The 22627-nt window shown below is 42.9% G+C and overlaps 1 protein-coding gene across 12 annotated transcripts in view; it reads left to right on the top strand.

Moving 5' to 3' along the window:
• The window catches only part of LOC121497956 (nuclear body protein SP140-like protein), a 66789-nt gene that overhangs the window by 575 nt on the left and 43587 nt on the right, over window positions 1-22627 (top strand). For 8 of the 12 annotated variants that reach the window (XM_041767823.1, XM_041767827.1, XM_041767822.1 and 5 more), the window contains exons 2-7: window positions 1217-1346; window positions 7685-7768; window positions 12387-12564; window positions 13505-13673; window positions 15910-15993; window positions 19855-19938. In XM_041767823.1, the coding sequence (XP_041623757.1) occupies window positions 1285-1346; window positions 7685-7768; window positions 12387-12564; window positions 13505-13673; window positions 15910-15993; window positions 19855-19938 (661 nt within the window). In that variant the 5' untranslated portion in view covers window positions 1217-1284. Of the gene's footprint in view, window positions 1-340; window positions 359-1213; window positions 1347-4713; window positions 4884-7684; window positions 7769-12386; window positions 12565-13504; window positions 13674-15909; window positions 15994-19854; window positions 19939-22627 lie in introns of those variants that run through there. The other 4 variants (XM_041767819.1, XM_041767818.1, XM_041767828.1 and 1 more) reach the window with 4 other exon arrangements.

Genomic DNA, 22627 nt, shown 5'->3' with positions numbered 1-22627 from the left:
GAGAAGACACTAGAACAGTCACTTCAGGGAAAGCAATATATCCCCTCCACACACCCTTTAAAGATTTCCTTATGTACACTGGCATGTAAGGTCTCTGAGAAACACCACAACATAGAAATTTGTTTAACTTTATTTAAATCAATAATTAGCAAATGTGTTATACCCATGAGTACCCCTTACCAGGACATCCATATGTTCCTCGGGGAAAAAAAAAAAAAAGATGGGAAAAACAGTTCTGAGGTCTAAGAAGCCTTGAAACGAAGGTTCACCTGTTTGAATGAGAGCCCTTCCACGCTTGCTATGGAGGCACCAGCATGGCCGAGCAGATTCTAGAGCAACAGGCCCAGCCCTGGTGCTGGTAGGTCACCACTGTAAGGATGATGGAAGCCTACAAGCCTCAGGAGGTCTATGGTAATGGAAGGAGGCCCAGGAGTCAACGTGATGCCCACTGCTGAGGGGAGGGTGCTGTGGTGCCCCAGCACTCCAGAGCACACAGCACTGTGCAGTGCAGGGACGTGGGCAGTGAGAGGGATTTGGACCCCAGCTGTCACACCTCATTTACGTGAAGGCCTCCGCTTACTCTGGAAAACCCTTTCATGGACATTGGACATCCCAGTCTGGAACCAAGAATCTCCTCCTTTAGACCCGCCAAGAGATAGATTAGGCAAAGGAAAAATAAAAACAAAAAAACGGCAGGAGTGGAAACATAAACGCCAGATTGGACAGAAATGATTAAACTGGAAAAAGATGTGAATAAAGATAAAAGATGTTTTTATCTAAGCAACACATGCTTGGGAATAATGGGAAAACTTCAGCTGTTATTTCAATGACATACGTACTGAGAATTTACTAAAATTATGTATAATTCCTTTTTAGCTCAATTTTATTGAGGTATAAAACACATTCATCTTAAGTGTACATTTAACTTGATGAGTTTTAGCAAATGTAATCATAATTACAATTAAGATACAGATCATTTCCATCATTCCAGAAAGTTCCCTTGTATCCTTGGCAGAGAGCCTCCTCCCCCACCCCAGCATCAGGCAACCACTCATGTGCTTCCTATACTACAGACTCTTTTCGTCTGTATCAAAGTCTTACATAAATGAAAAACATACAATATGTGCATTTTGATGTGTGGCTTCTTGGGGTCGTCATAATGCTTTTGAGATTCACCTCCGTTGTTGAGGGTCAATAATTTATTCCTCCTTAGCAGGTGTGCTGGCCAACTCTTGCTCGTCCTGTCCGATCACCATGATGTCATGAAGGTAATCAATCGGTGTGATGTTCTGTGGGATGTCCAGGTGGATCCAGATCTCTTTGAACGATATTATGACAAGAGGCAGGTGAGTTAATATAACCCCAAGACAAAAATGTAAATGAATGCTCTTTTCTGTCAAACTTTCGGATCCTCCCTTCTAACCAGAATGGAAGGAACGTATTTGCCAAATCAATGGCCGCGCACCATGTGCCCAAGGGCCGTGGAATGGCCTGGGCTGGGGATTTTACTGCCCAGACTGCTTATTTGCTTATCCCCAGTCTTTGGCCTTCCTGTAAATTCTGGGAGTTACCCAGTATACGTCTAAGAAATTGATTTCCTGCCTGGGTGTCAGCTTTGGTACTCATACCCTGAAACTCTAACTGCTTAAAAGTTGGTATCAGAGAATGAATTGTGGGCAATGAATCTTTGCAGAAATTTGACCAATATGAGCTTGGTTATCTGATCTCCCTGGACATATAAGTAGTGGACATCCCATTAGTGTTCAAAGATGGGAGTTTGGTAGACTTTGGCAAGCAGGGGCAAAGCACTGGATTGTGATCAGGACTCTGCAGTTCACTTTCCCGATCCCAAGTACCAGATCTTAGCATGCTTAGCAAAGTGGAGAGGAATTTTTCAGGTAGAAAGAAAGCATTGACCGGCCTTCAGAAATTACCACCTACTTGCCCTAAGTTTGGTGGGAAAACAGAGAAAGGAGGGAGGCCAGAATCTTATCCAATAGGTCATAGGGAAGAGAAAGAAAACAACTCTACCCCTGTGTTAGGGACCAGGGACTCTCTGATGGGCATAGATGGTCTTGGTCCAGGATCTGTTATCTCAGGGAGATTGATTCTCTAGTGAATATAGAGAAAAACAAGATGGTGGGAGATACAAGCTAAAATTCCAGCTTATTGTTATTTGGGCTAACACAGGATACTGCAAACTAAGACTTGCTTGTAAACTTGACCTTGTGCTTCTAAGCAAGAGAAACTGGCACATTTATGTCATTGCCCAGCTGAGTGGTGGCCTGGGTCTGCCTGCTGCTTAAGGGCAGGAAGAGAAGAGACAGGGGACTCCCCAGTGGGCTCTTGCAGTCCATGCCAGGCCTTATCTGGGCCACCGCGCCCCATGTGAGAGGACAGCTATGCCCAACAGAAAGCCTCAGCCGAACAGCCTCTTTCTCCCACCAAGTGAGAGAGGGAGAGAGAAAGGATGGGCAGTGGGTGCTGGCAGGCGGTCCCATGTGTGCAGCCCCTGGTAGGCGCATGCTGCCCCCACCCACTGGCAAGACGTCCCCTGAAATCTGGAATCTGTCCCCCAGATGGATGCTTACTTCTTTGGAGGAAAGAAAGAGCAGAAGTGGGCAGCAGGGTAGAAATCTCTGGCCCCCTATACTTTGCAAACAGATCTATGCTAATTCCTAGCACATCTAGAATGAGCCAGAATGGGACACTTGGGTGGCATCAGCAGTTTGGAGCCTGCCTTCAGCTCAGGGTGTGATCCTGGAGACCTGGGATGGAGTGCTGTGTCGGGCTCCCTGCATTGAGCCTGCTTCTCGCTCTGCCTGTGTCTCTGACTCTCTCTCTCTCTCTCTCTCTCTGTGTGTCTCTGATGAAAAAATAAATAAATAAAATCTTTAAAAAAATAGAATGAGCCAGAAGAAGCAGGATTCGGTAAAACATACTTTGGAAACATCCTGCTTTGCTTCTGGCTCCCCAGGCCTTGCCTGCTTAGGCCCACCGCTCTGTCCAAGGCCCTGGATTCTACGGGTGCCCTGGCTCCCATTTGCCTGCCTTGGATCCATTGTCCTTTCTGGATTTCTAGTCCTCCAGTTTTGTTCACTGTACTTGTGCTTTGTACAAGTGCTTTGTACTTGTGCTCCCACTTCTTTTTCTTCCAAGTTTATGCTGATCCAGTGTGTTTTTGTAAGTTGCTTCAAATCTTTTACAGCATGAAGGCCGACTATGTGTCAAAAAAAAAAAAAAAAGTTATGCACAAACACAAATGTGATGCACTTGGTAGCTAACATCACATTGTCCTTTAAGGTCTAGTAATGTCAACCCCAAACCCTTTCTTCATCAACCACGGGAAGCCTGTCACCCCAATTTCAGTGACTAGTTGAAGCACATTTTTTTTCTAACCACCCTGGCATTTGTAAAGTGCCCATGTATTCAAGAAAACTTAGACTGGCAGGCCAGGCATCTCTGCACAAACTTGGCACTTCCCTCTCGTTGCAGGAGTGCGGACTTTTCTCCGGCCTCTGGCTGCTTTCCAGCAATTTTGAGGAACCTCTTTCCCACCTTATAACCCTGAGCATCTTTGCCCTTCTCAGCCCCAAGTCCAATCCAGGCTGAGTACTGTACCCGGCCAGTCCACCCTTCTAGAGAAGACCTGAAATGTCTGGCTTTCCTTCTTCCCTCTCAGGATCACCTGAGCAGAGAGGCAGGGGCAAACGTGGAGGTCACTTCCTGCCCACACGTACTATGCCCTCTCACATGGAAACAACCTGGATCCAGTTGAGCAAAGTAGACCTTTTTGCTCTCTCTTTCCTTTGCATGAGCAGTGACCCATCTATTGTGGAAATCCAGGAGGCCCTGCTCCTCCCTCCCTGGGGCTGAGAATTGCCCTAGAGATTGGGCAGTGGGGAAGCTAGGGTGGGTATAGCTGCATCACCCTGTTCAGCAATTTCACTTTTACCCTTTGGGTGCCACACACAAGAGATCAATCAACTGGTAGACCTTCTCCTCAGCACTCTGGGAAGGCACAAAGGCAGGAAGCGTCCGCTGCAGGCTGATCCTGGGCCAGCTCCGTGACTCGGTGGGGTGGAAGCTGGCAGGTGGAGGCAGCCGGTTCAACCACTGGCCAGTCCTCACCTCTTGTTTTTGTTCCCCATCTCCTGTTAAGGTCGGCATCCGCAGTGGTTATGTCTGTCTTCACATTCATCCCACAGGAGTAGGACAGAATGAGATCACACATAAATAAATAATAGGGACATTAGATTTCTTAAATCACAGCAGATTGGCTGCTGGGGAAATGTGGGGCCACCTTGACTCATATCACCTTATTTCCTTGCAAAAGCCATGCAGCTGGACTGGCGTTGGTGGATCTCTCTGGTCCTCCTGAGGCCTCATCACTGCAGGGTTCTATGACTCCCATGCCCTACGAATCTTCTCATTTTCCCCAAGCCTCCTCTCTCCCTACCCCGATCCCAAATGACAACTCTGCCCAGAAAAGTTCCTTTTAGAAAAAGTAAAATTGAAATTAGATGCTTGTTGTCAAACTTCCGGTTTCTGGGTGGTGGGGGAAAGTTCTGCTCAGAGCCCCTCTGAGCAGTCTTCTGAACACCAACAAGTGAGGGGAAGTGAAAGTAGACTCAGTATTAGCAAATGCAACTAGGTGGGGAGGTGGGGAGGGAGCCGTTCCTTTATCTGTTCTGGGTTGTTACACATTTGACTAGGGAAGGAAGGGAGTTAGTTGTCTTTTAAAGATACAAGGCAGACACATCAACACGTTCTTATTAAAAACTAAAGCAAGGTGAAAGTGTATGGAAACCACTCCAACCCGGAATCTAATGCTGGCTGGGTCCCAAGAAGGTACCAGCTTTGATACCAACAGCTGCAGCCAGGTAGGTGCTCAGCACCCAGGATCCTCACTCTGGCAGCCAGGGATGCGGCCCGCAGCTGCTCCTGCACCTGTTTCCGAGAGATGGGAGATGATAATGTCTGTCTTCTCCCTTTCCTTTGTTAGCTATGCTAGAAGTTTATTAATTGTATTGATTTAAAAAAAAAAAAAGTCAGCTTTTGGCTTCATTGATATTCTGATATTTTCCTCTTCAGTTTCATTGATTTCCACTCTAATTTTTATGATTTATTTTTCTGCTTGCATTTGATCTCAGTTTCTCTTTTTTGTCTACTTTCTATAGGTAGATGCTTAGATCATTCATTTAGATCTTCCTTAAAAAAAAAAAAAAAAAAAGGACACCTGGGTGGCTCGGAGGTTGAGTGCCTGCCTTTGGCCCAGGGCATGATCCTGGAGTCCTGGGATCGAGTCCCACATCAGGCTCCCTGCATGGAGCCTGCTTCTCCCTCTGCCTGTGTCTCTGCCTCTCTCTGTGTGAGTCTCTCATGAATAAATAGATCAATCAATCAATCAATCTTTCTTCATGTCTAATATGTGCATTCAATGCTGTGCATTTCCCTCTGAGCACTGCTTTTGTTACATGCCATAAATTTTCATAAGTTGTGTTTTCATTTTCCCTTAGCTCAAAATATTTTGCAATTTCTCTTGAGATTTCTTCTTTAACCCTAGAAGTGTGTTCTTTAACTCCAAGTATTTGGAGAGTTTTCCAGCTATCGGTTATTTCTACTTTTATTTTATTGTGCTCTGAGGACATATTTTTAAATGATTTCTATCCCTTGAGATTTGTTAGGGTACGTTTTATAGCCCCAAATATGGCATATTTTAGTAAATATTCTATGCGAGCTTGAGGGGTATGTGTATTTTGTTGTTGAGTGGAATCCTCTATAAATGTCAATTAGATCAGACTGATTGATGGTGCTGTTCAGGTCAACTGTATTCTTACTGATTTTCTGCCTGCTTGATCTATTAATTACTAACATAGGGGCATTGGCATCTCCAACAATTGTAGTGGATTTGTGTTTCTCCTTGTAGTTCTATCAATTTTTGGATCATGTACTTTGATTCTACTCTGTTAGTTGCATGCACGTTAAGGATTGCTGTGTCTTCCTAGAGAAATTGCCCCCTTTATCACTCTATAATGCTCCTCTTTGGCTCTGAGAATGTTCCTTGTTCTGAAGTCTGCTTTGTCCAAAATTAATATAACTACCCCAGCTTTCCTTTGATTAATGTTGGCATGGTACATCTTTTTCCATCATTTTACTTTGATCCTATCTGTGGTTTAATGTTTAAGGTGGCTTTCTTATAGATAGTATATAGTTGGGTATTTTTTTGTTTTGTTTTGTTTTTTCACTCTATTGATCTTTGTCTTTTTTTAAAAAAGATTTTATTTACTTGACAGAGAGAGAGGGAGAGAGAGAGAGAGGGAGAGAGAGAGAGAGAGAGAAAGAGCACAAACAAGGGGAGCAGCTGGCAGAGGGAGAGGGAGAAGTAGGCTTTCATCTGAGCAGGGAGCCTGATGCAATGCGGGGCTCAGTCCCAGGACCCTAAGATCATGACCTGAGCCAAAGGCAGACAATTAACCCCTTATGTGACTGAGCCCCCCAGGTGCCCCAATTTTTGTCTTTTAATTGTATTGAGATCATTCACATTCAGAGTATTCGTGTAGTTGGATTAATAATGAATAGAAAGTAGTTTGCAAAAGTTTTCTACTCGTTATTCTTGTCTTTATTTCTACTTTTTCTTCCTTTCTTTTTCTGCCTTTTATGGTTTTAATTGAACATTTTATGACCTCATTTTCTCTTCTCCTCCAGCATATGAATTATACTTCTTTTAAAACATTTTTAGTGCTTTCCCTAGAGGTTGCAATATATATTTACAACTAGTCATATCAGTTATTTATTTACTTATTTATTTATTTTTATTTTGCTTGACACCATTCATTTTCTTCATATCTTCAAATTCTTCATATTCTTCAAATTACACTATCCTGCTTCGTGGGTGATGCATGCATCCTATAACAGAATGTGACAAACTTCTCTCTCCTGTCCTTACCAACATTGCTGTTGTCATTTTGCTTTTCCCAAATGCTTTAATCACGTAGTTGGTATTATTACTTTGAACAAACAGCTATCTTTTAGATCCAATTGAGAATGGGAAATTAGTCAGAACTCCAAAAGCTAGATTTTGTTCATGTAGATTACATCGATTGATATTTACCAATTAAGAATTGAGACTTTGAGGACCTAAATATTTATTTGTTCATTAAAAAAATAATAATGAACTAATTACCTGCTAATATAAATGACATATTTTATGAAAAGTAACAGTGTTTTTTATTTTATTTTCTAAAATATAGTAAATTAGTAAGAGGATTAGCAAGGTTTTATTTTTCACAGATCTCTTTAATAGTTGGCTCAGTAGAAAACAGCTGGATTCTTCTAGTGGCTCTGCATTCAATCTGCTGTGATGCCACAGAACACGTAGCCTCTGGGAAAGTCCACTAATCATGCGTGACAGGACAAGAGAGAAAAGGGTTAAAAAGACCTTAGTACTATTATGAAAACAGTTTTGACCCTGGTCATACCCGAAAGGGTCTCACACAATCCCAGGGGTCCCTGGACCATACTTTGAGAACCACTATTTTAAAATAATTTTTGAGACATGCTTTTGTTTTCAATAAAATCTATGGGCTTTAGACATCAGTATTTTAACTGATTTTAGTGATCCTTGTCATTTCTTATGTAACCAAACTTTGCTGGTACTGATTTCTTAATTCTCTTATTGTAGCACATCATCAAATAATTTGTCCCAGAGGGTGTGTCGGAAGAAAGGAGTAGATTATTCCATTGGAAAAACGATGCCAAAATCTTGGTGAGTCACTGGCCTCTGCTTCAGGGAAGCCTCTCCCTGGACTCTGTCTCTGGCTGAGGAGTAGCTGCCATCTGAAATGACAGCCACTGTAACAGAGGAACAGTGAGCATGACTGATCAGCCGTTAGCTCAAAATTCTGCCAAAGTGATACCTATCAGTCCAAGGCGGCAGGGAGATGCAATCTTACCCTTGCCCAGAAGTAAAGAACATGGCATTGAAAATTGTGTGACCAACACAGATGGTGCAGGAGTGAAATATTTTCTGAGCCCTTGCACAACTGTTTGTTTTAACTGAAGTTTGATTGACACACGCTGTTACAGTCATTTCAGATGTACATTATGCTCTGCTCACCACAGTGTACCTTGCATAAATATTTTGCCTCCACACATGAATAACTGATCAGGGTATATATTTTTTTAGTCATTTCCTTTTGCCTCTGAATCTATAGATTTGCATAACTGTTTTAGACATAGAGGGTTTCGAGTTTAGTTGCTGGAGTTCCCCCACCTGCCCCTTGAGAGTTGTTACCAGCTGTGCTCTGGGAAAATTCTCTCCTTATTTTATAAGCATTTTAGCTAATCTTCTTGTCTTATTTTTTTAAAAAGATTTTATTTATTTATTCATGAGAGACATACAGAGAGAAAGAGAGAGAGAGGTAGACACACAGGCAGAGGGAGAAGCAGGCTCCATGCCGGGAGCCCGACGTGGGACTCGATCCTCAGTCTCCAGGATCAGGCCCTGGGCCCAAGGCAGCGCTAAACTGCTGAGCCACCCGGGCTGCCCCTCTTCTTGTCTTTCTAAATTTTACCAATCATTTTAAATTTCCAGGCCCATTGTCTTATTTTCTGATCTTTTCTTTATGGCATCCTGGACCATTCATAGGTTACTACTTGTTTTTTGGAAACGCTCTTCTGTCCCCAGCACTATTTCTATGTAGGCTGGGGTAATTTTTGTTCTTTGCTCATCTTGATTCCGCTCCATCCTGTGGTAGGTTTCACAAATGTGTGTGGCCTATTGTTTGTTCCTACTTAAGGGAGAGGCACTGAAAAGCTATTTTGCAACTCCATTTGTTGAGATGGGCTTGAAAACCTGTGGTCTGGGCTGTGTGAATCCCAAATGTCTGAAGATGAAGACTTTTTTTTTCCTGTAGTCATCTAATATTTTTCTTAAGAAGCAGCCTCTAGTCTCTTGCCTGGATGTTAGTGCACCACACGGTGGAGTCAGAGAGGAGCTGGGGAGCAGATCATTTAAGAATTTAGGATTTTAGGATTGCTGGCTCACACTTTCATCTCCCTTCCAGGCTCCATTTGCCTCTGGGAGGCTGCAGGACACACTGGGCCCTTTTCTTGCCTCTGGGATTATCTGCCACTGGCCACAGCAGTTAGCCTCAAATCACTTTTCTCTTCCAAACGTTGGTTTCGATTTCTCATCTAACTCCCTTTAATTCCCTTACTCTTATTTTAGGGAGTCTTCTGTCTGAGGGGAGCAAAGCACTTGTCTGTGGTCAACTATCTTTAACCAGAAGTTTTTTTTATTTTTTAAAGGAATTCAGGGAAGGAATGGGCTTCATTCTATGCTAATACTATATGAAAGGGGAAGTTCCAATAACCCTGTTATGGTGGGATAAAAAAAAAAAATCTTACAAGTATTTTACACCTTTAGAATTACAAAGAAGTTTATCAAGATATTGTCAGCAAAGGGAACCACTTATCCAGTAAGAACCAGAATTACAAAGCTTTTTGAGTTTGAAAATTACTTTTCCCAGTTATGACCATATGTTTGGAATCTAGGGGTCTTTCAGGCCTCCAAGAAGAGATAACACTTCCACGGCAGGTTTAGATACAGAATGACGAGGCCTACTTTTGAATATACACACAAGTCTCTCTATCAAACTGGAGAAAAACACATATTCTTGTGACTGTTAATCGAAACCTTATGGAGGGGTGTCTTTGACCTGATTTTACGACGCAGAATACCAATCTTGCCCCTGCATCGTAGATGGGAGAGATCTACCTCTGCTGGGTCTTTTCCTTGAGATTTCTTCTATTTGTAGCTAACTAAGAAGACTTCCTGTTCAATTGTTCTACACGCTCAACACACACATCCTATTCAAGCTTCCCCACATCCTATATTTTTTTTTTCTCTGCCCCCACATCCTATAAATGGATACCATTACTACTCTTGTGTCACATCAGGCAACTGAATCTCACAAAGTTGGTCAAGGCTGGAGCAAGTAAGAAGCCCAGCCAGGATGTGTCCTCAAATAATCTGCATCCAGAGCCTGCACTTGCCTTTGTGTAAGTTCATTACGGAGTGGGCAAATTGGGGCGCCTGGGTGGCTCAGTCGATTGGGTGCCCGCCTTCGGCTTGGATGATGATCCTGGAGTCCCGGGATCAAGCCCCGCGTTGGGGTCCTGGCTCAATGGGGAGTCTGCTTCTCTCTTTGGCCCTCCCCCTGCTTGTGCTCTCTCTCAAATAAATAAATAAATAATCTTTAATAAAAAAAAAAGAAATGGGCAACTTGAACATGCTTTTGCAAAACTATACCTTCCCTTCCCTGTTTATAATACCACAAGTGGGGTCAATGAACAATCTGGAATAACCAAGAATGATCTCGCTCTGTCTAATAGAGGCAAACCACCAATGGAGCATATTAGACAGGAGAATGTGAGGGAAAGCTCTCAGAGGTGATGACCAAGCTATTCTTGAAAAAGAGGAGGGTTCTTCTAGGCAGAGGATATTCAGCGTAGTATTCTGCTTGCAGAATGCATTCCTTGCAGGGTTTCAGCTAAGTCAGTGATTTTGAGAGACAGTCTGAGAGAGAGAGAGAGAGAGAGCGCGCAACAAGTGGGGGAAGGAGTAGAGGGAGAGGGACAAGCAGACGCCAGGCTGAGCGTGGAGCCTGACTTGGGGCTCAATCTCACCCAAGACATCATGACCTGAGCCAAAATCAGGAGTCAGCCACTTAACCAATTAAGCCACTCAGGCGCCCCAACTAAGTCAGTGATTTTAATTGTATAATATACAATGGAATCTCCAGAAACACACCAGACAGGACAGGATAAAGGGAAAGAACCCAGAGGCACAGGTCAAGAGGACTTTTCTGCCTTGATGCCAGACCATATGTGTTACGTGTATTCTTTTAACTGCAGAAAAAGCTTCCTAATATAGATAAAAGCAAAATAAAGTTGGCTTGACAGCCATATTGGCTGAAATTTTGAAGCATGACAATTCTCAGGGTCTATGAAGGTACAGAGAAAAACTCTCATGAAATCCTGGCAGGGCTGTAAACTGACCAATCACTTTGAAAAATAATTTAGCAACTTAAAGATTTGAAGGTAGTAGACCCAATGAGTCTGCAATTCACTTCTAGATACAAATGCTAAAGAAATCGGGACGCCTGGGTGGCTCAGCGGTTGAGCGTCTGCCTTTGGTTCAGGTCATGATCCCGGGGTCCTAGGATAGAGTTCCACATTGGGCTCCCTGCATGGAGCCTGCTTCTCCCTCTGTCTGTGTCTCTGCTTCTCTCTGTGTGTCTCTCATGAATAAATAAATAAAATATTTTTTAAAAAGAAATGATTGTCATATACATGTAAGGAGATATAAACAAGGATGGTCTCCAAAATACTGCTCATAATACCAAAAAAAAAAAAAAAAAAAAAAGGATAGACCTAAACATTTACCAGTAAAGGGTTATTGGGTAAATATTGTCCATATTTATGTAAAATATTCCTACACAGCAATTAAAACGTACTGATTTGAATTAAAATATCAGTATGGATGCCTTGTAAATATCATGATACATGGAAAAAGGCAAATAACGGGCATACCTTGTTTAAGATAGACTTGTCGATCAGTAGTAGGTTCTGTAATATTACCTTAGTTGGTTTTTTATTTTTTTGTGTGTGTGAACTTTTAAAAACAATCTGCATTAGTCAGGGTTCTTCAGAGAAACAGAAAAGATAAAATGTGTCTGTGCGTGTGTAAAAGAGATTTATTATAAGGAATTAGCTCACATGAATACGGATGTTGGCAATTCCAAAATCTGCAGTGCGGGCTGGCAGACTGGAGCCCCAGCAGAGCCAATGGCACAGTTCAAGTCTGGAAATGGTCTGTTGGTGAATTCCTTCTTACATGGAGAGGTCAGTCTTTTTGTTCTATTTGGGTCTTCAATTGATTAGATGAGGCCCACCCACCTTAGAGGGCCTGCTTACTCAAAGTCCAACAATTTAAATGTTCATCTCATCCCCAAACCTGTTCCAAATTGACACATTAAGTTCACCATCATGGTATCCTATCAGTTCCTATAGAGATACTAACACTTTTAAGTCCAATGTTTTCCCTAGAAAGTTCAGGTTAAGTCTTTTTCGGTAGTTTTGGTTCCCACAGGATGAACTCTTTCACTGTTACAAATGAGTCTTTAATAAGCTAAGTGTCTTCTACTGCACTCTTGACTACTCTCCCAGTAAATAAATTCCATTTATGCTGGTCCTTCCACAAGAACACACTTGGATACGTGTTGGCTCTCCCTTGACTATCTTTCATGTCTAAAATCACCCATTACAAGCCTCTTGGAAACTCAAATGTCATGTTTTTGTGTTGTGTCCTTGTTTCCCAGGATGCTCACAGGGAGCCAGAACCCAGAAGACCAAACATCAGAGGAGCAGGTCTTCTACGAGTTCATTTTTAGGCTCTTCAAAGAGAATAAGGTGGAGATTGCAAGTGCAATAAAAAACCCATTTCCTCTCCTTATGGGCCTCCGAGACCGTGGCTTTATCCCTAAGCAGATGTATAAAGTAAGTAAGGAGACTTTTCTTATGATACCAGCTCCACCAATGTAATGCCAGACTGCGGGGTGCAATGAACAGGCCGAGGGGCCTCCTGGAGACTGCCACCATCCTCTAAGTTAGGAGGTGACAGGAGAAACAGCATCACAGAAAACATCCCTTCTTCTGAGGGAAGTATAGCGGGGGAAGGGTATGGAGGTGGAGATGTGGCTGCATTGGAACTGGGAATACTGCATAAGTACAGTGCATCTTGGGTACATTAATACAATCTCGTTAATAGTAACTAAAAGCAAATAAGTGAGCTGGGCAATGTCTCATTACAAAGCCCTCTTATCTGACACACTTGAACCTAAGATTATTGAAACTCACAGGCAAGTTGGGTCCTATTAGGATAAATCCGGAGACAAATGCTTGCTGCTCTCTGTCCAAATCATTTTTTGCTCTTTAGACATTTCTGGAGCAGTAGAACACAGGTGAAGGTTAATGGTGGGTCTTCCTGGGGACACTGAGGACAAGACTTCTCTTGTCTTTATGAAGTTTTTTGCCCGTTGGACACATTCATAGAAGGGGAGAGTGGTCACTTGGTTTCCTGAAGCCCTTCAGGCCAGGTCAGTCCCGGGGTGAGGGCAGTGGTTGTTGTATGGTCAACAGAACAGCCTCTCGTTACCAGTCAGGGCCACTCCGGAAGCATTCTGGCCAGGCTCTTAAAGCCCCCACAATCATTAGACTTTGAAGCCACCTTAATTCTTCAAAATTCCCCTCTCAAGTGTGTATCAGTGTCGGAGAGGGTCAAATAAGAGTCTATTTTTGTAATGGAGGATATTTAAGAAGTCATCCAAACATGTGACATTCTAACGTTTCGCAAGAGAACAGATGGTCTGGTTATGACCTGCTTCTTCTATAACTTGTAAATCCACAGCTACATAATTCTCCCTTCAATATTTTTAAGCACTTTCAAGAAGCTTGTAGAAATAAGGTCCCAGTGGAAAGAGTAATCTATGATGTGCTCAGTGAACTGGAGAAGACATTTGACAAGACAGTTCTGGATGCACTGTTCAGCAATCTTAACCTAAAGGCCTATCCTGACTTACTTGAGATTTGCAGAAGCTTCCAAAATGGTAATTATAATTTTCCACAACCTTGGGGGATTCAAGCCCATCTCATTCACTGATTCATTCATTCACTCTTCATTAATGTTTGACTGTTATTTATTGAGCGACTGCTACATGACAGGCACAGACTACAGTGGTGAAGAAAACACATGACCTGTGTCCTCATGGAACTTGCAACCGGTGGGGGTGACAGAGGTTAACCGAGTAACCCCACACATGATTGCTCGGCCAGGACCTGAATTTGATGCTGTGAAACATAGGATTTGAGTTTCTACTTTTTGGTGGCAGAAGGCATGAATTAATGTGGTTTTGTAGGGAAGGAGGAAGCCTCTCTGTTACCTGTGGACTTGTTCAAAGATTAAAAGATTTCCTCTGTCTTAGAAAATATGTTATTCGGTGCAGTTGTGTGTCAACTTACTTCTCCAGACAAACAGTGGAGAAGTCACTAGAGAAGCCCAGCACGTACCTGTGCCTGTGGAGATGGCAGCTGGAAAGGGACCAGTGGCAGAGGCGTGTGGCGGTTGGAAGCTAATTCTGAGAAGGGAAGTCGGTGCGGATTTTTGAGGGCCGTCAGGCCCAGTGCCAAGAAATTTGAAGTTTATTATTTGGGAAATAAGGAGGTAATGAAGGATTTTTAAGCAGAGAAAAGGTGAGAGAAGTCAATGTAAAGAATGAGATGTGCTGATTTGTGAAGAACATACCTTGATTAAAATAAAAGCTATAGTATTTCCACACTATGATATATCCAAGTCAGAAAAAGGCAAAAAAGAACTCAAACACCAATATAAATTCCAGGTCAGTATTATATGTGTAACCAAGGTGACCCCAGGTCATGGGTAGGAAGGAAAGGCACTTGTCACTGCCCACATCTCAGGGGCTCTGATCCTCTCCAGGGACTGTGGGGATCCCCTTCCCTGGACCCCAGCACCCACATCACACATGTTAGTTTCTGGGGCTCCCCGTGCTGAGGCTCACTGTCCCACCCTTCCCAGGGTGGTCACTGCTGGCGCCTCCTAGAGCCTGCTGTCCAAGGAAGACACGGGTCAGGGGTCCAAAGCCAAGAAGCTGGTAGGAAGGTTGTACGACGTGCAGAGACACCCGCACTTGGGGCTCCCTCTGTATTCCCAAGACCTCTGACTCACAAAGCATTTCCCCACATGCCCTCCTCCCCTGTTTGCCTGGACGAGAAGCCAATGTGTCCTGCGGATGGCAAAGCATCTTTGTTCTGATAGAGCCTTTAACCGTCACCTCTCAGTGGGTGCTGCTCCAGGACGTGTGCTTTGGTCATCTGTTTTTCTTGGCCAGGATCTTTCTCTATTTCTTGGATTCTTTTTTTTCTCATGTTTTATGAGTCTTGCTTTTCCATCTATCTTTGGCTGAGTTACCTCGGAAGGCAGCTGCGAAGCAGGGAGCCCTGGGCTGTGTTCCTGCACCTCTTACTACCACTTCCTGGGGTCCTGGTACAGCTGCAGTGTTGACTTCAGAGGATACTCACTTCCTCTTTGGGCCTTGCAGAGTATCTTTTTGTTGTTTCCTGTATCTCTCCTCACCCATCTCACCCCAAGGAAATGCTAGTTCCTATTATTTATTTATTTATTAAATTTTTTTGTTCCTCTTCCTTTGTAACCAGATTACCTGCCTTCCCAGATCTAAAGTCCTCTTTCTCCTTCCCTCCCACTTCCCTCCCTCCGTTCTTCCCTTCCTTTTCCTTCCTTCCTTCCTTCTTTCTTTCTTTCTTTCTTTCTTTCTTTCTTTCTTTCTTTCTTTTTCTTTCTTCTTTCTCTTCTCTTGTTTCTATGCTTCTTTGTTTCTTTCCCTTAAAACCTCCATCCTTAAAAGATGTTGGGGCTCTCTCTTTTTTTATATACATATAGGTCTATTTCTCTGTACCCACTACTTTTCTACTGATGAGATTCCTCTGCTGCTTCTCTGTTGCTAGTTGCAAGACACATTCCATCTGTGTTGTTTATTTTAAATTAGTTTTCATTGTCCTAAATAGTTCATTGAAGTATTTACAACTTTTCCACTGTCCATCCTTTTTTAAACCTTGTGAGATGCGTCTTGATGTGAAGCAGCATCCGTTTCTGGTCCCGTGAGACCTGCTGAAGTCCAGGGTTCCCTGAGGACTGGAAGGCTCCTGCTGAACTGCTGGAGTGAAGGGTGTTCCTGGGGTGTGTAGTTGTGACAGGAAGCTCCTGGTCACCCCCGGAGGTCTCTAACTGCCTTTCCTTCCTCTTCCCAGTGATTCGTGACAACTTCCATTATGAAGCCATGGATGAGGAAGAGACAAAAGAGGTGCTCCACTTCCAAATGCATCACAAGCTAGGTACTTGTGACTCCACAGGGACCTGTTCTTTCATCTGCTGAGAGATCAGGGAGGCTGAGCTCCTTGGTGGAGAGTGCTCCTTGGGGAGGGGTACAGAAGGAGACCCTGTGTATGTGGGGGGAGGATAGAGGGTGGCCAGGCCAGTGGTGGGTTGTACGGGAGTATGGGATCCTAACTAACCAACCTGGTGTGGAATCCAAAAATATTGCCAGGCAGATACAGCCATTCAGAAGATAGAACAGGAACACAAGAGCAGATCTTACTGTGACCACGAGGCATAATTAAGGAAAAGAGCTGACGGTGGTAATTGTGAGTTAAGAATTCAGTGGGGAAAAAAAAAAAGAATTCAGTGGATCTGGGAAGGGGTAAGGTTTGGCACCAGGTAGCAGTTCCAAAGAGAAAGCCAAGAAGGAACTTCTGTAAATGCTTCCCATGATAAAAGGAAGGAAGGAAGAGGAGAGAGAGAGAGAGAGAGAGAGAGAAGTAATTGTGTGCAGAAGAGAATATGGAAGGAGTAGCCCTAGGTGGAAAAGAAAGAGAAGGGCACCTGTTGGCTTAGCTGGTTGAGCGTCTGACTCTTGATCGTAGAATCTTGAGTTCAAGCTGTGTGTTGGTCTCCATGCTAGTTAAGAGAGAGAAGAGTGTAAAGGGGAGAAGAGAATAAAGGGCAGTAATCACTTAACAGTGACAACAGTAGTGACCCTGACCTTTCTCAGTCCGCTAGGTGTAAGGTGAGCCCTCCGTATGAAGCAATTTGTTTATTGCTCACATATGAACTATGTACTTTTCTAAACAAGAGCCACCTTTTTCAGCTTTTCAATCATCCTTTCATTCATATTATTACAAATAGCTGATCATTAAATTATAATGCATATAGCATTCATACCAAAAATTATGATTTCTTGCTAAGTCACTTTAGCCCCGGTATACCTTTACAAGTACTCTTCATTACAACCCTATTATAAGGGTTTTGTTATTCCCACTTCCCAGGAAAAGAAACTAAGGCATGAGGATATGAGTGATTTGTGCAAAGTGTCATTACTGGTCTAGGACTTGAACCTTCTCCTACACACCAGTTAAGGGCAAACATGCTGAAGCCTCACTGCCGGGCTTCACATCTGGCTCTACCTGTTGCCTACTTGGGCAAGTTACTTAATTTCTGTCTTCCAATGTAAACATTGAAACTATAAATCTCTATATCTCTGTCTATATCTCAAATAAGGTTGTTGGGAGAATTTCATGATTTAATATATGTGAAGCACTTACAATAATTTATGGCACAAAGTAGTTGCTATATGTTTACTACTCTTATAATAATGTGTTTCTGACTCCAACAACTAGACATTTAATAACGCTCCAAATTTCAGGACTTTTCTCCTCAGTCACCTGCTGAAGAGAAAATTATTTATCAGACTAGAGTAGCAGAGAGTGAAACAATGTTTAAAGCCCAAGAAAAGTTCTCCATCCTCAAGCCAAACGTCTACAATAAATTTACTTATTTGTTAAATGTCAGTTTTTTTTCCCTTGCAAATGACCAATGTATGAAAAACCATAGAATATAACCAGCCTTGTAGAATGCCATTAATATGTATCCTCTCACTGGAATTTATATCTCAGGTATATAATTTTTTTGATGTATTAATACATTTATATAAAATTTGGATCCATTTTAACAATCACACTTATTCTTTTGAATGAAGTCAAATTGCTAAAAGCCTAAGATGTACATTAAAAAGTACAAAGCAAAAATAAATAAATAAATAAATAAATAAATAAATAAATAATACAAAGCATATCTAAGGAGAATCATCTCCTACTGAGGGTAGTAGGAATGAGAATGGAGTGGTAGAGGATCATTGGTAGCTGCTCATAAAGAATAAAAAAGCCTCAACATGAAGGAGAAGAAGACAAATGCCTCAATATTCCTGATGTCACCTGGTGACACCCTGCCTGCAGATGGAATCCCAGAGCAACTCAGGGATGGACAACAGATGAATACAACGGAAGGAGATCCATCTCATGACCCTGATGCTACACGAGAATGGGGGAAATGGAAAACAAATACGCCCAAAAATCTGAACAAGAAGTAAGGTTGACTGGTAGTCAAACAGTTGCCCGGATGACTGATTCTGAGTGACTCCAGCACATACAGGGAGGGGGTACAGGCAGTGCCATGAGTTCATAGTTCAGAAATGAGGCCTCAAGGAACCATGAATGGGGCAGAGGTGTAGACCAGAGCCTGAGGCAAGGAGACATTTTTTTTTCACGAAGAAAGGGTATCTGGTTTCTGAGGCAAAGGGAAGAAAGAAAAGACCACAGAGGGACAAGGAGGGTAGGACGCTAGGAAAGCATAGGCAGAGAGAACTGGAAGGGCAGATCTAGGTATTTGCCATAGAAAAAAGAAAGCTCCACTCCTACTTCATGCCATTCACAGAAAATAGTTCAACTTGGGTCACAAACCTACAAGTTAAGGCTAAAACTATAAAGCTTCTAGAAGAAAAGACAGGAAAGTATCTTTGCAAGCTTAGGGTAGGCAAAAATTAATTATACAGAACACAAAAAACCTGGATGTAAAAGAAAAACATGGTTAAAATGGACTTCAGCAAAATTAAACACATGTGCTTTTCTAATCACACTGTTAAGAATAGGAAAAGGCAAGTCAGAAAGTGGAAGAAAGTATTTGCAATACACATCCCTCACAAAAGATTGTACCCAAAATATGTAAAGAACTTCCATGAACAAATAATAAAAAGACACACTACCAATTCAAAAGTGGACAAAAGACTTGGACCTAACTTTACTGCAAAAAATAGAAAATCTCCAGGAAGCACATAGACAAAGTGTACAATGACATTAACCATTAGGGAAATGCAAATTTAAACCCTCAACAAGCTACCATTTACTCACTAGAATTGGCAAAATGAAAAAGACTGACAATACCAAATGTCGGTGAGAATACGGAGCAATTAGAACTCCGTATATATATTGCCAGTAGGAATGTAAAATGATATGATCACTTTTGACTCTTCAAAAACTTAACTACTAATAGCCTGCTGTTGCCTGGCTGCCTTACTGATAACATAAATAGTCAATTAACACACATTTTTATGTGTATTCTATACTGTATTCTTACAATAAAGTAAGCTAAGGGGCACCTGAGTGGCTTAATCAGTTAAGCATCTGCCTTCCTGCTCACGTCATGGTCCTGGGGCCCTGGGATTGAGCCCCACTCAGTGGGGAGCCTGCTTTTCCCTCTCCCTCTCCCACTCCCCCTGCTTGTGCTCATTCTCCCTCTGTCAAATAAATACAATCTTTTAAAAATAGAAAGCTAGAGAAAAATGTTATTAAAAATTCATTAGAAAGAAAATACATGTACAGTATTGTACTGTAACAAAAATCCACATGGAAGTGGACCCATGCAGTTCAACCTTGTGTTGTTCAAGAGTCTAATGTGCACTGAGCCAAACAAGCCAGTCCGAAAGCCACATGCTGTGTGACTCTACGTGAGCATCGGGAGAGACAAGTACAGTTCCAGAAAGGAAGGACTTAATTAATGGTGATAAAAAATCAGAACCATGGTTGCTTACAGTGGGCAGAAACTGGCATGAAGTCAGCACATGGAGACTCTCTGGCATGGTGGAAACATCCCAAATATTGAAAATGGCCAGTAAGCACCACTGCAGTGTTGGTAAACAGAAGTTTTACAGTCAGTTAGGTGCATCTCAATGAAAAATAGGAGAGGAAGGCTTTGGTGAGCCCCAGGTGGGGTTCTTGGAGCTTGAACATCAGCTTGAGCACATAGAGGTCTCTTCTCTGGTCACTGTCTGTCTGAGTCTTGCCATTTTTTTGTCCCCTTTCCAGAGTCCTGTGAACGTTCACTTCTCCAGGTGAATAACATCAGAGGGCTAGAAGACACACCCAGCTTACAGCCCCATGAAGGACCAGGTAACTATCATTCAACTTTGAATTCTGTATTAGATCTTTGTCTTTGTATCTTTTCAGAAGCAAAGCCTACATTTTGTCTCCTATCCCAAGCCTCTGCTAGTCCCCGCTTCTACCTGCCCTTACCTGCCCACGGATGGGACAGAGATGATGAGGAAAGGAATCTGAGCTCCTCCATAGAGAGAGAATTCAGTGATGCAGAATATAGAAAGAGAAAGAGGAAAGAAGTAGTTAGGGGTAATAAAGGACAGATTACATGGATGGATCCACTTTTCCAAAAGGAACATGAACTCCCATCCTCTAGGGTGGGGAAGGGGGATAATATTCAGTTAAATTCAGAGACTGATTGAGAGGAATTTGGAGGCAGCATGCCATGTGTGGTCTGTGTGGGAGATGGTGCCCCTGGAGCTGGCCCGTGGGAGGTCACTGGCACTGTAGACAAAGCCCTGGCATGGCGTGTTGGAAATGGTGAGAGGGGGAACCAGGAGGACGCCAGCGCACAGACGGATGGAAGGTCAAGGTAAAGTGGGAGAAGCAGCGATGGACAGGGAGGAAGTGGGAGACATAGCAGAGAGGAGATAAACTGAAAAAAGGCTCAAGGATCAAAGGTAAAAATTGAGAGAAAAATATACAGAAAGAGCAATATGGAGTGGAAAATAAATCTTCAGGGCTCAGTGATCTGTGGGCCTGAAGACCAGGGTCTGGTGGGCACCTACACTGGAATTCTTTCAAGAGCCTTAAACTCGGCCCAGAACTGAGAGCATTGTTCATTCTTCATTGTTCAAGCTAGATCTAACTCTTCAGTGCTCTTTCCTTCCATGATGGATCACTATTCATCCATGTCTTTTTCAAGCTGGAAACCTAGAAGTTGCCCATGAGTCCCCTTGCCCCCAATTACATGCCTGCCACTCCTCCAACATGGTCATTTGTCCTTCAGAATATCTCCCACCTGTCCATCTGTCATGTCACCGGTGCCGAGTCTCTAATTCATGTCTCTGTCACTATCATGGTTCTCAGAGGCAGCCTTGTCGCCCTTGCCTCCCTCCTCCCTCCAAACTTACTCCTGTTAAGTGCATTATTTGCACTTCAACTAAATGAGACCTTTGGAAATAAAAATTAGATTGTATTATTTTCCTACTTAGGAAGAATAAGAAGTATTTCCTACTTTTTAATACACCAAGGATTAAAGTTTATTTCAGTGGGGTCCAGGGTCACTCCCACAACAAGCCTCCTGCCTACTTCCCCAGCTTCATCACCTGCCTGTTACACTACTACTTCAAGAGAATTTCTTCTGAAACTTTCTTCTCCAGTAATTTTAATCGTTAAATATCCCCTTGCTATCTGAGTCTTCTCTTAGAACTGTCTTTGTTTCCCATTGCCCTCCACTTACCTTCCTGCATTCTGGTTACATCCCGTTTAACACGTACCATCTCGGGGAGGCATTTCTTTGGAGAAAGCCAGACAGGAACAAGTGAGAGACAAAGGATAGGAGAGGAAGAGCAGGATCAGAGAAAACTTGGGGAGAAGGCACAAGAACAGAGAACAACAGAGAAAAAGGCACCAAGAGAAAGGGAAGCTCTAGGAGACAGCAGCAGAAACCGAGGCAGGGAGTGATCAGATTTACAGAGTCAAAGGGAAAAGGGTAGAATAGAAACAGGATGATGTGTAAGTAAGAAAAAGAAGATTTTTCCCACATTGGGTGAATTATTCTCAGCCTCTTGTAAAAGCTACTGAAGAGAATGTAACCTCGGGTCAGGTTGTTTTGTGGAGGGGAGCATTCCAGTTTCTTGGGCTTGCTTCGTTTTTATTATTTTCTTGCTGGGATTTCTCCTTGGTGACAAATGGAGATGTCTGTGAAATTTCATTCCTTTCTGCTCAGGATAGCAAGGCCTGTTGGGAGACTGGTGATAAAGAAGAGCCCCAGGAAGCCTAATGCTCCCCCACCAAGATGTGGGTCCAGCAAAGAAGGGGGGAGGTGGCCAGTGCTGGGCTGCAGGGTGTCTGGCGGCTGAATTTGGAGCTGGTGCTTCCTGATGCTTTTTTACTCTGAGCACACTCCACAGTCAAAAGATCCAGTGTGTCCCAGAATCCCATGAGTCACATAAATGTTCCCAAGTGCACATTCGGGGAGGGAGGAGGGACCCTCTTTCATTCCTATTCATAGTAAGAACTTGGACTTATACTCCCAGAACCCCTAGCTTCTCCAGAGAATAAAAACTAAGTATAATCCTGATTATTGGTAATGTTATTATTTTGTACCTAATTTTGGAAAAAAAACAAGAGAAACATGGTCCTTCAGATCAACTGCTCTCAACTCTAAATGATAATTTTTGTCAAATAGTTTTTGTTATGTTACTGTGATTTTTCAAAGAAGTTTGGCAACAAGATGTCATTTCATCTCCATAGACTTACTCATTTAGAGAGATGAGTTGTTGCTTCTTCCTTTTTTATAAAGAAATAGAAGCACTGCAGTGGATAAAGGTCTTTTACCAGGTCAAAGTAGTTACGCAAGTGGAGGAGTAGTTACACACTGTGGTGATGGTCATGTGGGGCGGGGAGACGGTCAGGGTGGCGAAGGTCACTGGGCCAGAGTTCACACCGGGGAACCCAGGAGGCACATTCAGATACCCGGGTGAGTAGATCAGGGCCCAGTGCAAGAAGGCCTTCATTGAACAAATGTATGTCAGTCGTG

This window comes from Vulpes lagopus, chromosome 8 (assembly GCF_018345385.1).
Source record: "Vulpes lagopus strain Blue_001 chromosome 8, ASM1834538v1, whole genome shotgun sequence".
Classification (NCBI taxonomy): domain Eukaryota; kingdom Metazoa; phylum Chordata; class Mammalia; order Carnivora; family Canidae; genus Vulpes; species Vulpes lagopus.
Note: the sequence above shows the minus strand (reverse complement) of the source record. Positions and strands in the feature narration are given on the sequence as shown.